At 39.1% G+C, this 14,269-nt stretch overlaps 1 protein-coding gene across 2 annotated transcripts; it reads left to right on the top strand.

Moving 5' to 3' along the window:
* The first annotated feature begins 11,707 nt into the window (after nucleotides 1-11,707).
* On the top strand, nucleotides 11,708-13,361 carry LOC143416965 (uncharacterized). Of its 2 annotated transcripts, XM_076882616.1 has the most exons (5): nucleotides 11,708-11,891; nucleotides 11,999-12,058; nucleotides 12,412-12,474; nucleotides 12,693-12,755; nucleotides 12,867-13,361. In XM_076882616.1, exons 1-5 carry the CDS (start codon nucleotides 11,816-11,818, stop codon nucleotides 12,872-12,874), a joined length of 270 nt encoding a protein of 89 aa, XP_076738731.1. In that variant the 5' UTR covers nucleotides 11,708-11,815; the 3' UTR covers nucleotides 12,875-13,361. The 2 variants fall into 2 exon arrangements, with proteins under 2 accessions (XP_076738731.1, XP_076738730.1); XM_076882615.1 differs by having other exon boundaries at nucleotides 12,693-13,361.
* Nucleotides 13,362-14,269: the final 908 nt, after the last annotated feature.

Here is a 14,269-nt window from a genome sequence, read left to right as displayed (position 1 = left end):
GTTTGACTGAAAGCAAGAGAGCACGGTACCAGTGAGAAGACGATGATTGATTACGCAGGAAGGAAGGATGGTGTGAGGGCTGCAGAGAGGTCCAGGAGGATGAGGATAAGAACAGTCTCAGTGCTGTGTCGTGTTCTGAAGCCAGATTGGAAGAGTTCATAGAGCTCATGGTATGACATGTGTTGATGTGGTGGCCACTGCTCTTTCCAAGGATACACAGGCATGTGTACACCTGCACAGGAACACAACAGGGTCAGTCATAGAATAAAGTGATGCAATCATCATTCAAGAAACTGCTGAGTTTATAAATTCAGAAGAAAAAGATTCTCCAAACAGACGAGGAGATTGATTTAGAAACCAGCGTTTATAACAGCTGTAAATGTGTACAGTTCACTGAATGATGTAATCTCAGTAAATCTTCTTGATGCTATCTTCAGTTCATGCGTAGACACATTTGTGTATTTGAGGATGACTTTACTTGTTTCAAGAATTTTACATTTGAATATCTGCAGCCACTTCTCGTGTTATATGTGCTCCTTTCCCTGATACAGAAAATATTCAAACATGTGTTTCAGCTGTGAAGTGTTCAAGGATAAGACATAAAAGGCAACTACAGGGGATTATCATGTTTAAACTACAGGCAAGTGTCTCGATTAGCTGAGACACTGTTCAGCAACTGAATCCTCATAATATTAATAAATGAGTATGTTTAAAAAGTCCTCAAGAGCTCATGAAAACTGTAGTCATAAATGTAAAGATGAAAATGCAAAAATAACAGCTCAACATTAATAAAATAAAACTTCCTGTTTCAATTTAAAAGTGGACAGCTCACACGGACAAATTACAACCTCTGACTTTGTGTGTTTATGTGTTGATCTCAGCCTCACAGATCTGTGCAGTCACTCTGTTGTTTTATTCAGAATATTTATATGGTTTAATTTGTTTGATGAAAACACATCTTATTATTTTCAAGTCCAAATGTCACCAGGATGCAGTAAATCTTTTGACTCTTAACAGCAGCAATAAAAATCAGGACATCTTCAAAATGGCTTTATGCTTCCATCAATCTCTAACTTGATGTTTCTATGTGAACAGTTCTCAGTAAGCCCACTGTGATCCTCGAGCCACCCTTGACTCAGATATACAGCAGTGAGACAGTCACTGTCAGATGTGAGATTCAGGAAAGTGGTGGAAGCCATTCGATGTTTATAATGTCATCAGCCAAGTTAGAACCACCGTCAACATCTGAATACAGAATCAGCAGAGCTACAGAGTCTCACAGTGGAGAATACAGATGCTGCACTTTTACATTGTGCGGTGACATCATCACACTGACTGTATCATGTAAGTTGGACACATTTCATTTGGTAATATTGTTCTCTGTTTTATCTGTTTTATCTTAGTAGCAAAATCAGTGAGAAACAGTTTTAAATGTGGTGATAAAAAAAACACAATAATCACCAGAGTGAAAAAAAACTTTGTAACATAAATATTAAACTCAGATGTGATGAACTCAGTTTCTTCCATATGTGCATGTGTGTGGTTTTCACCACTGCAGCTCTGAATTATGACACAATTACTTTATTTATTTGTTTTAAAAAATTATTTTAAGTTGATCAAACATGATCAATAAACACAGAATGAGCAGAGCTGCTGTCTGACGATGGAAAATACAGATGCTGAAAAAAGAAAAGGCTGATCATCAACAGAGAAGAGTTCTGTTATCACATCACAGCCCTGGTTGGGGTCGGGGATAGCATACAGTATGAATAACATCTGTGTAAATTATGATGACTGATAAATGCTGCTGACTGTGCACTGGTTATGCATCTTTTTTTTTTTTTTTTTTTTTCTTTTTTTTTTTTAAAATGACATCAGAAACAGCAGTATGCGACATTACGTGATGGCAGAGCTTCAGTTCATCTTTGGTCATTTTTTTTTTTTTTTTTTTTTTTTTAATAAATAGGACAGGGGGAATGAATGAGAGAGAGAGGGGGAGAGAAAGAAAGAAAACCAAAGGGGAGAAGAGACGGTGAGAAGGGGGGGGAAGAGAGACAAAAAAAAAAAAAAAAACTCCTGGGTCACCTGTATGGAGAAAAAAACAAACAAACAAACAAACAAAAACAAACAGAGGAGACAGCAAACAACAAAGAGCAACATAATAATAGAGAAAACAAAGCACCATCACAATAAACTAGCTAGTCATAGATATCAGTATTTACTAAGTAATAAACGATATTGTGCAGCACGCAAGATAGACAGCGCACAGTGTGCTTTGAGGCAGCAGCCAAGAAAGCTTTAGTCCGCGTCTGTGAATACCCATGTGTGCATACCTGTGTGGATCAGCATGCTTGCATTCCAAAGGTTTCTTCATGTAATGATCTGCTAGGGAGTGTGGGGGGGCCACAGCCCCGTCCTCCAGGGTGTGAAGCGGGTATGGAGGAGATCAAAACTCCAGACATCCAGAGGCCCCCAGAACACAAGAGACCATGGAAGACCAACAGAGGGGCAGCCGCGCCACTGTCCCAGAGAAGAGTTCTGTTATCACATCACAGCCCTGGTTGGGGTCGGGGATAGCATACAGTATGAAAAACATCTGTGTAAATTATGACTGATAAATGCTGCTGACTGTGCACTGGTTATGCATCTTTATGCATATATATTTATGTGATCATGATCCTTAAAACAAACATTTATATAAAAAACAGATTAACAAAAAATCTGATAATAAGAGCGACCACAATCAACTGGCCTCAGATCAGCTAACAGTGTATAGTTCACCTGTCTCTGCATTTAGGAGTACAGTTTGGTGGCTGAGCATAAAAACAGTCTCACCTGATTCTTGATTCACTCTGATAAAGTTTTCATCATGTTATATACATCCAGCGTTAGCTCCTGGCTCTCTAGCTGGCTAACAGTTAGCTGAGATACCTGTGCTGTCCTCATGTGTGCTGCTGCCAGGTGTTGACTCTCATCAAATTTGCTGTGAAGACACTTTTTTTTTCTTGTGCTGTTGGTGCTGTTTGCATCAAGTGTGATGATCACACTGAGATCAGGGACCGACCTACCTGAGAAACCTGAGATCTATTATTGAACTCCATCCACCTTCTTAACCCATCATCCAGGGTTGTGACCTATTAAGCACTTACTGAATTAAAAAAATACATAAATTGAAAATTAATAAAAATAAATTGGATTTTTTTAAAATTACTATTGAGTTTTTATGTTGAAATCTTTATTTGTTATATAACAAAGTTTTTCCTGAAGCAACTGACAGTCTGATGTTTGTCTTTCCTGTAACTACAACAGCAAGTAAACCCAGAGCCACACTGACAGCACAAAGTTCAGTCATACCAGCAGGGGGCAGTGTGACACTGAGCTGCTCTGTGGAGGGCTCTGCTGGCTGGAAGTTTGACTGGCTCAGACATGATTCACAGTTTTCTGGAGCTCAGAAAATAGGAGCTGGAACATCAGAGCACACTATCAGTATTTCAGAAGGAGGCATCTATTACTGCAGAGGAGGGAGAGGAGATCCAGTTTTCTCCACAGAGGACAGTGCTGCAGTTACAATTCAGAAAGAAGGTGAGGGTTAAATTTTGTTGTGAAATAAAACGAAACATCATGATTAAACTGAAGTAACAATTGATTTATGATTTTTTCAATTTAATATTTGTGTTTATTTGTTTGTTGAACAGTTTTGGCTGCTGTGAAACTGCAGCACAGCTGGTCTCAGATATTCACTGGTGAGACAATCACTCTCAGATGTGAGATTCAGGGAGGTGAAGGAAAGGTGTGGAAATATGAATGGACAGCACCCAACACAAACAGCCCTCCAACATCCAGTGAATACAGGATCAGCAGAGTTTCAGTGTCCCACAGTGGAGACTACAGATGTCGGGGTAGCAGTGACTATCTCTTAACAGGATGGAGTGATGCCTTCAGACTGACAGTTTCATGTGAGTTGGACCATGATTCATGCTGACATTTAATGTTTTCATGTTTACATCTGTCTTAACAGGAAAACTCCAACAATGATCCAGCTGTCTGCAGGCAGCTCAGGACAACAGTTTTTCTCACTGTGCAAACAGAAAGGAGAGACACCATGGAGGCTCTTAAAATATCAGCAATTTAAAGAGGAATGTACAGAGATGACAGTTTGATAAGAGAATGATAAATCAGTGAAATCTTTAGTTTGTTAAACAGTCTAATGTGTCACATGCAGGGAAACTAATTTTTTTTAATTACTCTGTGAATGTTTTAAGTGTGATTAGTGCTGTAAGAAATGTAAGAAATTTATTTATTGTAACAAAGTTTTTCATGAAGCAACTGACGGTCTGATGTTTGTCTTTCCTTTAACTACAACAGCAAGTAAACCCAGAGCCACACTGACAGCACAAAGTTCAGTCATACCAGCAGGGGGCAGTGTGACACTGAGCTGCTCTGTGGAGGGCTCTGCTGGCTGGAAGTTTGACTGGTTCAGACGTGATTCAGTCTCTTCTAAAGCTCAGCTCATGAGAGGAAATGAAGCAAACAGAGTTATTAGTGTCTCACAAGGAGGTCTGTACCACTGCAGAGGAGGGAGAGGAGATCCAGTTTACTACACAGAGGACAGCAGTGACGTCACAGTTGTGGAGATTTGTGAGTTTTAAACTTTCTGTTATTTAAGTTTCTCATTCATACAAATGTAAAAATAAACATTGTGGCATCAACTCCAAAGAAAACCTGCATATTTATCGCTCATTAGCTGCTGTTAGTCTTTAAATTGTGTTTTATTAAATATTTTTGGCCTCTCTTTCTAAATGCTTCTTCATCCTAAACTGACTTTAAGGGGATATGAAAGACTGTGTATGAAGCCACAGAGCCATAAAAACAAACAAACAAACAAACAAACAAACAAAAATAAAGGTTAATCCTGAACATGTTGTCATCCGAGGTCATCAACAGCTCAGCTAACATCAGGTCAGATCAGGGTCGGTAACCCGCGGCTCTTCCGCCCCTCAGCTGTGGCTCCCGCAAGCTTTGGGTGAAAAAATGAAAAATAAAAGTCCCACACAACATCCCCAACATCTGCAGGAGGAAGTTTACAGAGTGAGAAAAAGAAAAGTGTGTTTATAGCAGCAGCTACTGCAGCCAGAGAGAGTCTGACAGGCCCAGCTGTGAGCCACATGTTAGTATCCAGCTGTTCACTGTGTTCACCGCCTCCAGAGGAAGAAAGTGTGCTGCTGTGACCTTCCCACGCCTCTCTCCATCTCTGCACTTTGCCATAAGTTGACCCAGAGCAGAAAGCTAGTTAGCAGCTACGAGCCAAACTCAGAACACTGAGCATCAGCCAGAGGTCTCCGTGGGTCAGAGCCGTGGATCTGGAGATAAACCTGCCGTTCTGACACTCATGTCAACATGACAAAGTCTGCTTTCCATAAGGAGACAAATTTGTGTTGAAAGTATTACAAACACACACGATATGATCAACAAGCAATGATTTGTGGCTTGAAAGCAGCTCACATTTGTGGATCTGTGTGAAGCTGGCAGTTAAATTAGACTCAAAACCCCACGTGGGCACGAGACGTGATCTGTGCGTGTCAGGTGATTCGTCCACATGTATTTAAGGTGTTGTGAGCTGTGTATTATCACCAGATATGCTGTTATTGTGCAATAAATATCTTTATGTTTTCGACCCTGAGCTGATGTATTTTATACTCAGGGCTGCCCGTGGCTGCATGAAAACAACAGAAGATGATCGCTCATTGAAATGGACTGAAGACATAATTATATACAAATAGTTTTCATGATTATTCTTCTTATTTTACAATTATTGGACCACAGCTACATTTTATTTACTTATTCTGAACTCAAACTGACCTGCAGAATGATGCTTTATTTAAAGTAGGCCTGCACAGGCCTGTGCTGTTTTTCTCCTCTTTAAAGTTTTTGTTAAAAAGTTCTTAAAAGGTAAAAAAGCTCTTCTTCTTATTAAGACATCTTGTATTTTATTAAGTATATTTATTATCATCCTGAATTATGGACGATGAATTTTAAAGAAAGAAATCTGAAAAACAATCCGGACGTTAAAATTTGTGCCTCAATGATCAGCAGTTACTCAGGTTTGTGTCGACACATTTGTACAATAGTTTGTGTGAACTGGAGACCTGAAAAGTTGCACACAAATCACTGCACACATCTGTAAATCTTACTTTCTGCTTGTGAATCATATTATACACAGTTGTACCACTTTCAAGGTAAATTTGTTGCCATAAAAACAAGGATATACTGTCCACCTTCACTCCCTGTCTCTGTAGCTGTAAGTGGTTCTTCAAAGGGAAAATGCAGCTGTTAGCTGTAATGTTAGGATTTGTAGATCACTTTATAAATGTGGAGTGTGTGGAGAACAGGCTGTGTGAGTCAGATACACCAGTGGGCCACCACACACGTGTACCACACGGTAAATAAATGTAAACACTGACTTTTAAATCCAACTTCATTTACAGTCAAAATGTCACCAGGATGCAGTAAATCTTTCTCCTCTGAACAACAGAAAAAAGAAAATCAGGCTTCAAAATGACTTCATGTTTCTATTTGTCTCTAACTGGATATTTTCCTGTGAACAGTTCCCAGTAAGCCCACTGTGACCCTGCAGCCATCCTGGACTCAGACATACAGCGGTGAGACAGTCACTGTCAGATGTGAGATTCAGGGAGGTGAAGGAGCTCAGTGGACGTATGAATGGAGAGCAGCCAAGTTAAACACACCTCCAACATCCAATGAATACAGAATCATCAGAGCTACTGAGTCTGACAGTGGAGGATACAGCTGCCGGGGCAGAAGGGACTATTTCTTCTCAGAGTGGAGTGATATCATCACACTGACTGTATCATGTAAGATCTTTCATCCAGAGTATCTAAATAAGAAAAAGCACTTCTTCTTTCTTACAGCTTTATAACTGTCTTTCATGTTGGTCAGTAAAATGTTTAGTTTTTATTCCAACAACAAAAACCTGAACAGCAGCTTTTTATTCACCGTGAAGAGAACAAAACATATGAGAGTAACTTCTCTGCTGTGCAGCTCTAATACATGAAAGATGAAATGCAGAACAAATGCTGGATCTGTCTCAGCTGCTCCACCACATCCACTAAGAAACATTAAATCCACTGATTGTTCCTCATGTGTGTTTTTAACTTAGAAATGCAGCAAATTAAATATGAAAGATTAGTGTTGTGTTTGTGTGATAGTTGTACAGTTTGTTGCAGCTTCACCATTAAAGTTATGTGATATTTATTATTTACATATTTCCACCAAGTTATTTCAACTGGTTTGATTCAGTCATTGACTTTTGTTCTTTTTCTAAACTGAACTGCAGATAAACCAAAGGCCAAACTGAGAGCTGATAACACAGCTGTTCCAGTAGGGGGCAGTGTGACCCTGACCTGCTCTGTGAACCCATCATCATCATCTGGATGGAAATACTACTGGTACAGAGATGAGAAATCCTCTGAAGCCCTGACCACACAAGATGCAGTTTTCCACTCAAATGGACAAATCAGTGTCTCACAGGAAGGACTCTACAGGTGCAGAGGAGGAAGAGGAAACCCAGTTTACTACACAGAGGACAGCCAGTCAGTCAGGATTGGGAAAACTGGTCAGTTTAACATGAAGTCAGATAAATTCCTGATTAAGGAGGAAGATGAAGAACAAAAGGCATTAACATTTTTGACATTCATGTGTTTTTATTGTACTTTCTTGAACAGTAACAGCCTCAAACAGGCCTGTTGTGACTCTGTATCCAAACTGGTCTGAGATATACAGAGGAGAGACGATCACTGTCAGATGTGAGATCCATGGAGGAGACACTGAGTGGGATTATGAGTGGGAAACAAACAGCAGGATAAAAGCTCCAAATCAAAATGAATACAGGATTAGATCTGCTTCATCATCCAACAGTGGAAACTATCGCTGTAAGGGCAGAATGAAAGGTTCACAGCATGAAACAACAGAGTGGAGTGTTTCAGTCACACTGACAGTTTCTGACAGTAAGTAGAGTCATAGTTCATTTAACCTGGAAATAGAAACAGTTTGTAAAAATGTCTTTTTATTAGTACATGTTGAGATATTTGACATGTTTAGATAGTCTCACTCTTAAAGTTCATCATAAATATTTGTGAGTCAACATTTTAGTGACATTGAATTCAGAGTTAAGAGACGAAACATTGAGAGAAAATCTTTGTTGAACAGATGAACCCCGTCCTGTCCTCACTGTGTCTCCATCATGGCTGAGTCCTGGAGCCTCAGTAACTCTGAACTGTGAGGTTGAACATGCGTCTGCAGGATGGAGCTTCTACTGGTATAAAGCTGTTCCTGATCTATCAGAGAAATCCTCCAGTTATGAGCTGCTACCTGATGGCAGTGGGACTGCACAGGACTCCTACATCATTCATGGACAGACACACACAGCAGGATATGTGTGCAGAGCTGGAAGAGGAGACCCAGAGTATCACACTGATCACAGTCAACCAAAGTTTGTCTGGTCTGCAGGTCAGTTTGATTCTATCTTTTTTCAAGTAATGCAACAGCAAAAAAATGTAAATTGATGGTTTTTTTGGGGGGCGGGGTTAGCATTGAAGGTGAAAATTATACGAACATTGCGTCTTTTAGCACTGCCCTTTAAACATTAAAGCAAAAGTATATTTTCACTGTGATATTTTGAATCCTAACATCTGTGAGCTTTGTCTCTTCACTACATGTTGTTTCCAGATGTTCATTCAGCAGCGTCTCTCACAGTGAGTCCTGACAGAGTGCAACACTTCACCTCTGACTCTGTCTCACTGACCTGTGAGGGAAACTTCCCTGAGTGGAGAGTGAGGAAGTTCTCTGAGGACGGCCGACTCTCTGACTGTAGGAGAATGACTGGATCCACATGTGACATCAACACATCAAAGTCAGATACTGCAGTGTACTGGTGTGAGTCTGGATCAGGAGAGTTCAGCAGTGCAGTCAACATCACTGTACAGAGTATGTTATTATACATTTACTACTTGGATTTGAGATTGTACAAATGTTTTTCATCATGAAGCTCTGATCTTGTATCTTTAAATCTGCTGTTTGTGTCTTTTATTCCCACATAAATTACTTCACATACAGCAAAGCTGGGACAAATTCTTATTATTGTTTGTCAGCTTTTTCTCAAAGTGTGCAGCAGCTGATGTGACTGAAACAATTGTGTGTGATTGTGTCACAGATGATGGTGATGGTCCTATCCTGGTGAGTCCTGTTCATCCTGTGACTGAGGGAGCTTCTGTTAGTCTGAGCTGCAGTTTGAGAACACAAAAAATACTTTCCAATGTGTTTTTCTATCACAATGACAAACTTATTCAAAATGATCCCCGAGGGGAGCTGAAGATCTCTGCAGTGTCAAAGTCTGATGAAGGTTTCTACAAGTGTCAGTACTCAGGAAGAGAGTCAGCACAGAGCTGGATGTCAGTTAAAGGTGAGCAGGATCAAAACATTTGATGGAGTTTTATAAACCAATGACTGAGAATGAACATTAGATTGTCTGATTTAATTCTTAAAGTCACTTGGCTCCATTTTATAAAAGTATTTTTTTTTATAAAATTATAATTTATTAATAATTAATTGCTATTTGTTGTTACAGTAACTGTATCAGGAGCTGACAGCTCTTCGTCTCCTGTGTGGTTGATGGTTGGACTGGTTTGTGGAGTCTCTCTCATTATTATTCTCCTGCTCTTGTTGTATCGTTGCAGACAGTCCAAGTGTAAGAGCCTCTTTTCTGTTATTAATATTGTTATTATTATTAGTAGTAGTCATAGTCATCGTATTAGTAGTAGTAGTATTGACATTTCATTGAGTATCTGTCACGGTTACTAAACTAAAACACAACTTTATCACAGAACTTAGAAAGTTATCCAAATAAAACAAAAACAAAAACAAAAACTAAGAAACCAAATTTCTACAAATCTTATTAAAACAAACTTTGATGAAGGATGTGACAGCAAAGGAAGATTGAGACAGTCTATAAAACACAATATAATGAGATGATGGGAAACAGGTGGGAACACAGTGATAACTAATGCCCCTTTTCCATTAGTACATCGGTGGACAACTCCAGGCTTCGAGGGCCGGTGTCCCTGCAGGTTTTAGATGTGTCCTTGAACCAACACAGCTGATTTAAATGGCTAAATTAGGTCCTGAACATGTCCTGAAGTTCTCCAGTGGTAACGAACTAATAATGTGATTCAGGTGTGTTGACCCAAGGTGAGATCTAAAACCTGCAGGAGACCAGCCCTCGGGGCCTGGAATTGCCCACCACTGCATTAGTACCTACCTGGATCAACTCACAACTATTCGAATCGTATTGACTGGTTTTCTATTACAGTCAAGTACCACCTAATGTGTGTGGTCGTCCTAATAGCAACATGGCTGAGCATCCTGTGACGTAATTAGTATGCGTCACACACACTACAATGAAGGTGGATGTTGAGGCGATGATAAACCTGCTGCTCAGTCTGTGAATTTTCGTCACACTCTGGGACCACGGTGTTGCTTTTGTAGCTGTTTTCCTCATTGTTGGGTTTCAAAAATGGCTCTTTTTATTTTCATCAACGAAATACTCTCATAAGTCATTGAGTGACGCCACTGAGCAGTCAATCAGTGGGATGCAGGCTGTTGACGTCACATTTTGGGATCGCCTCGGATCGCCTTGAACTCCGGCTGAGTAAATACTGAAAAAGTACCTGGTAACAGGAACTATGACCTGATGGAAAACCCTGAAAACCATGGTGACCTGACCTGAGTAGTTACTAATGGAAAAGAGGTTAACAGAATGACTCGGTGGATGTAAAACTAGACACAAGATACAGATGAGAACAGAGACCAAAATAAAACAGGAAATGACTGACACTGAGACCTGGAGTAAGACACACGAGCTTGATGCAGACAGTAAACAAAACATGGAGACCAGAGAGAAAGAACAGAGTTAGAACACAAGGGGATAAACAACCTCTCATTAACCAAATAGACAGATAACCATAATGTAAACATAACATCATAATAATAGAACAGAACTATGAAACCAAACCAAAACATCAAAACCCGGGTCAACCATTCAGGGACCTTGAAGGAAGCACAGGCAGGAAGACACCTGCTACACATTGTTACCTGTTGCACCTCCAACGGTTACATCATGGCAGGTGAAGGGTCATCAGCTGGGAGCCACCCTTCATTGATGTTTTGCTCCATTAATCGTGGAACATCTTGTGGTGGTGGAGCAACGGGTGGAGGTCTCCCTACTGTCCCTGCAGCTGACCCTAGGACACTTGTCTTCCCCACAGCTGGTCTTTCCAGATCTCCATTAACTTTCACATGTCTTAGATTCAGTTTGTGCTCAGTTTTTATTAAAATCTAGTTGCACAAACATCTAAATAACCAACTGACTACATGCACAAAAGATCAGAAACAAACAGGATTTTACAACCTGATTGTATCTTTAACTCGACTGAAAGAATCCACAAATGTTGTTGTTTCATATCAGAACAACACAAACAGTAACACCATGATGGGTTCATGCTCTGAAAATATCTGATAGTCCTGTTGTTGATTTAAACACAACTAATGAAACTCTGTAAAAGGTTTTTCTGTGTTTTTCATTTATCTTTGAAAAATGTGTCATGTTGGTTTTCATGTGTGAGCCACTGAAACACTGGTGCAGTACATCATGTGAAAAGCACAGAGCAGCTAGAGATGAAACAGTCTTTTAATTTAAGGAAACTGGCACCATGTCATTGGTTTACAATTGTGTAACTAAAATATGAACATTTCAGGTGCAGATAAACCCCCAGATGTCATTTACTCTAATATTGAACTGGAAAACTTTGGAAATAAGTGTGAGTACACAAAACATATACAATGTAGAAAAAAAGCCTGGAAAGTTTTTGAAACGTTTAAAAATGTATTAAATGTTTTTCTTTTGTGGATTCGATCATCTTAACAGGGAAGCATCATAAAGCAGAGCAGAGTGCTGTTTACTCTGAGGTGAAGACGGGAGCTGCAGGTACAGTCACAACAGTCTCATTCAGTGTTTGTACTTGAACGTGTCATCACATCATTATATTGCAGGTAATTATAGGTCAACATGGAGTTTAGTTATTCACTGACCAAGCTTAGCTACTACATACGACCACTACACATCAGCAGAGTTGAATCTTATACACATCGAGGGCCGTTCAGAGTTTAGTGTAAGTTTGTCTGCTTCATATACAGAATGATATTGTTATTGTACAGTATGGTATTGTCCATCTATATGTCCCCAAACTAAATAGTTTCTCTCATGTTTTTACTCTGTAATGTTCTTGTCATCATATCTGTGCTGAACAAATGTGTCCTGAGCTCTGACGTCTCTTTTAGAGGACAGTCTGATGTATGCTGAGGTCAAACAGCCCAAAAAAGAAAAAGCCAAGAAAAACAAAGGTGAGCAAAGTCTGCCATCATCTCCACTGAATATTGTTCAACATGTTTATCTGCTCTTACAATGTAAATCTGTTTATTTTGCAATTTATACTTAGGTATTCACAAGTATTCATTACTTGGATTATAAAATCTATCTTACTCTTTACATTAGTGGAGACGTCAAGTTTCCTCCTGGTTAATGATATTATTGTTTTCAATGATCTTCTCTTCATTCACAGGAAAATCAAGTCCTGCAGCTGATGCAGCAGTTTATTCTGAAGTCACATCAGGAAGCTCTCTCAGTAATTCTGCTGCCATGCAGGCTGATTTATTCTTCACATTATTAAATGTCTTCAGCTCATAATATCTTTACATGTTGGAAATCACTTTGTCTCTTTGTGCTTGTCTTACAGGTCAGTGAGGAGAGCTGTAGCAGCAAAGCCAAGAAGAAGCTTTTTATGAAGCCACTCTTGCTCCTCTGCTGCCCAAATATCAGACATGCTCAGCTTTATGTGCAGTTACAATATTCAATCATAATATCATATAGAGTTAGTACTCTCTTATAGCATAAAGCATATGTTCTATATAGTCAGCTGTTTTTATATTCTTAAGTTTTATATACAGAAAGCTTTAACTGAATGTTTCCTGTTTCAACATCAGTGAGAACAAAGTGTGAAATATGTGATCTTTAGTAGCTGACAGCACAACTTTAAGTCAGCAGTGTTACATTAAAAAGTACTGTTATGGGCAGCAACACATACTTTTACTGTATTTGTTTAAAAATCTACATTATTAAAAAAATGATCTGATCAGTACTGTGTGAATTTGTCAAAGTCAAAGTCAAAGTCAACTTTATTGTCAATTCTGCCACATGTACAGGACATACAGAGAATAGAAACTTCGTTACTCTCAATCCCTAGATAAAATGAATTGAATGTAATGAATGTATTTCTTGATTTCTCTCCTTTTTTTGTTTTGGGGGTTTTTGCTTTATCTTAAACATTTTTATTAATTTCATGCATTTATAGTTAGAGGTTTGTCCCTGCCAAATGAACTAAATGAATAAATAACATTCAAACTGATGGTGTGTCATTTACCTGTTCCATTGTGTTTAACATTAAATAAAGAAGTCAACAGTTTTTTTGTAAGTTTCTCCACATGGTGCAACACTTAATTCAGATAGTGTAGCAAGCTACAGAACTGGAAGATCAGATTTATGTTCATAAATCAAATGAATCCATAAAGAGACGCATGTATGGGCAGAACTTTGTGCCATCAGAAACTGGATTTGAATAAGTTAAATTTGAATTTGAATTGCTCGGATTGAATCTGAATTGCTCAACTTGAATAAAAGCTTCTAAAACTGAACTATATTTTTAACATTTAAAACAGATTTGAAGGATGGGTCGGGTGTATCCTTCGTGGCCCAACCTATCCCAAAATTCATAGCGCGGCCCAGCCAATTCCAGTTTCCAAGAATGGCGGCAGCTACTTAGTTTTAATATTACTCTTATTACTCTTTCTGGGTTACAAAATAAACTTTTAAGATATTTTCAGCTGAGAATGTAGCTGTGTGCACTTCAAATATCTGCTCTGTTTATCAAGACATCACATATTGGCAAAAGTGCTCCTTTTTGTTACCCACCAGCTCGATAACTAGCCGGGGTTTCAAGGCTCACAAGAGCCGGCGAGAACACTGAACTCCCCGGCACATCGTTTTCAGATCCCCGCGGTCTTTGGCTACTCAGGTTAAACATGATATAAGTCACTTAGATAATTTTAAAAATTTATTTTTTTGGCTTTTCTCAGTGTTTTA

Source organism: Maylandia zebra, linkage group LG3 (assembly GCF_041146795.1).
Source record: "Maylandia zebra isolate NMK-2024a linkage group LG3, Mzebra_GT3a, whole genome shotgun sequence".
In the NCBI taxonomy this organism is placed as follows: Eukaryota; Metazoa; Chordata; class Actinopteri; order Cichliformes; family Cichlidae; genus Maylandia; species Maylandia zebra.
Note: the sequence above shows the minus strand (reverse complement) of the source record. Positions and strands in the feature narration are given on the sequence as shown.

What these genes read in the sequence shown, in the direction of transcription:
- LOC143416965 (XM_076882615.1), top strand. Translation starts at nt 11,816, where the DNA reads ATGAACATTTCAGGTGCAGATAAACCCCCAGATGTCATTTACTCTAAT. An exon ending in GGTGAAGACGGGAGCTGCAG is followed by an intron (nt 12,059 to 12,411) that starts GTACAGTCACAA and finishes CGTCTCTTTTAG; the next exon opens with AGGACAGTCTGATGTATGCT. An exon ending in AAAAGCCAAGAAAAACAAAG is followed by an intron (nt 12,475 to 12,692) that starts GTGAGCAAAGTC and finishes CTTCATTCACAG; the next exon opens with GAAAATCAAGTCCTGCAGCT.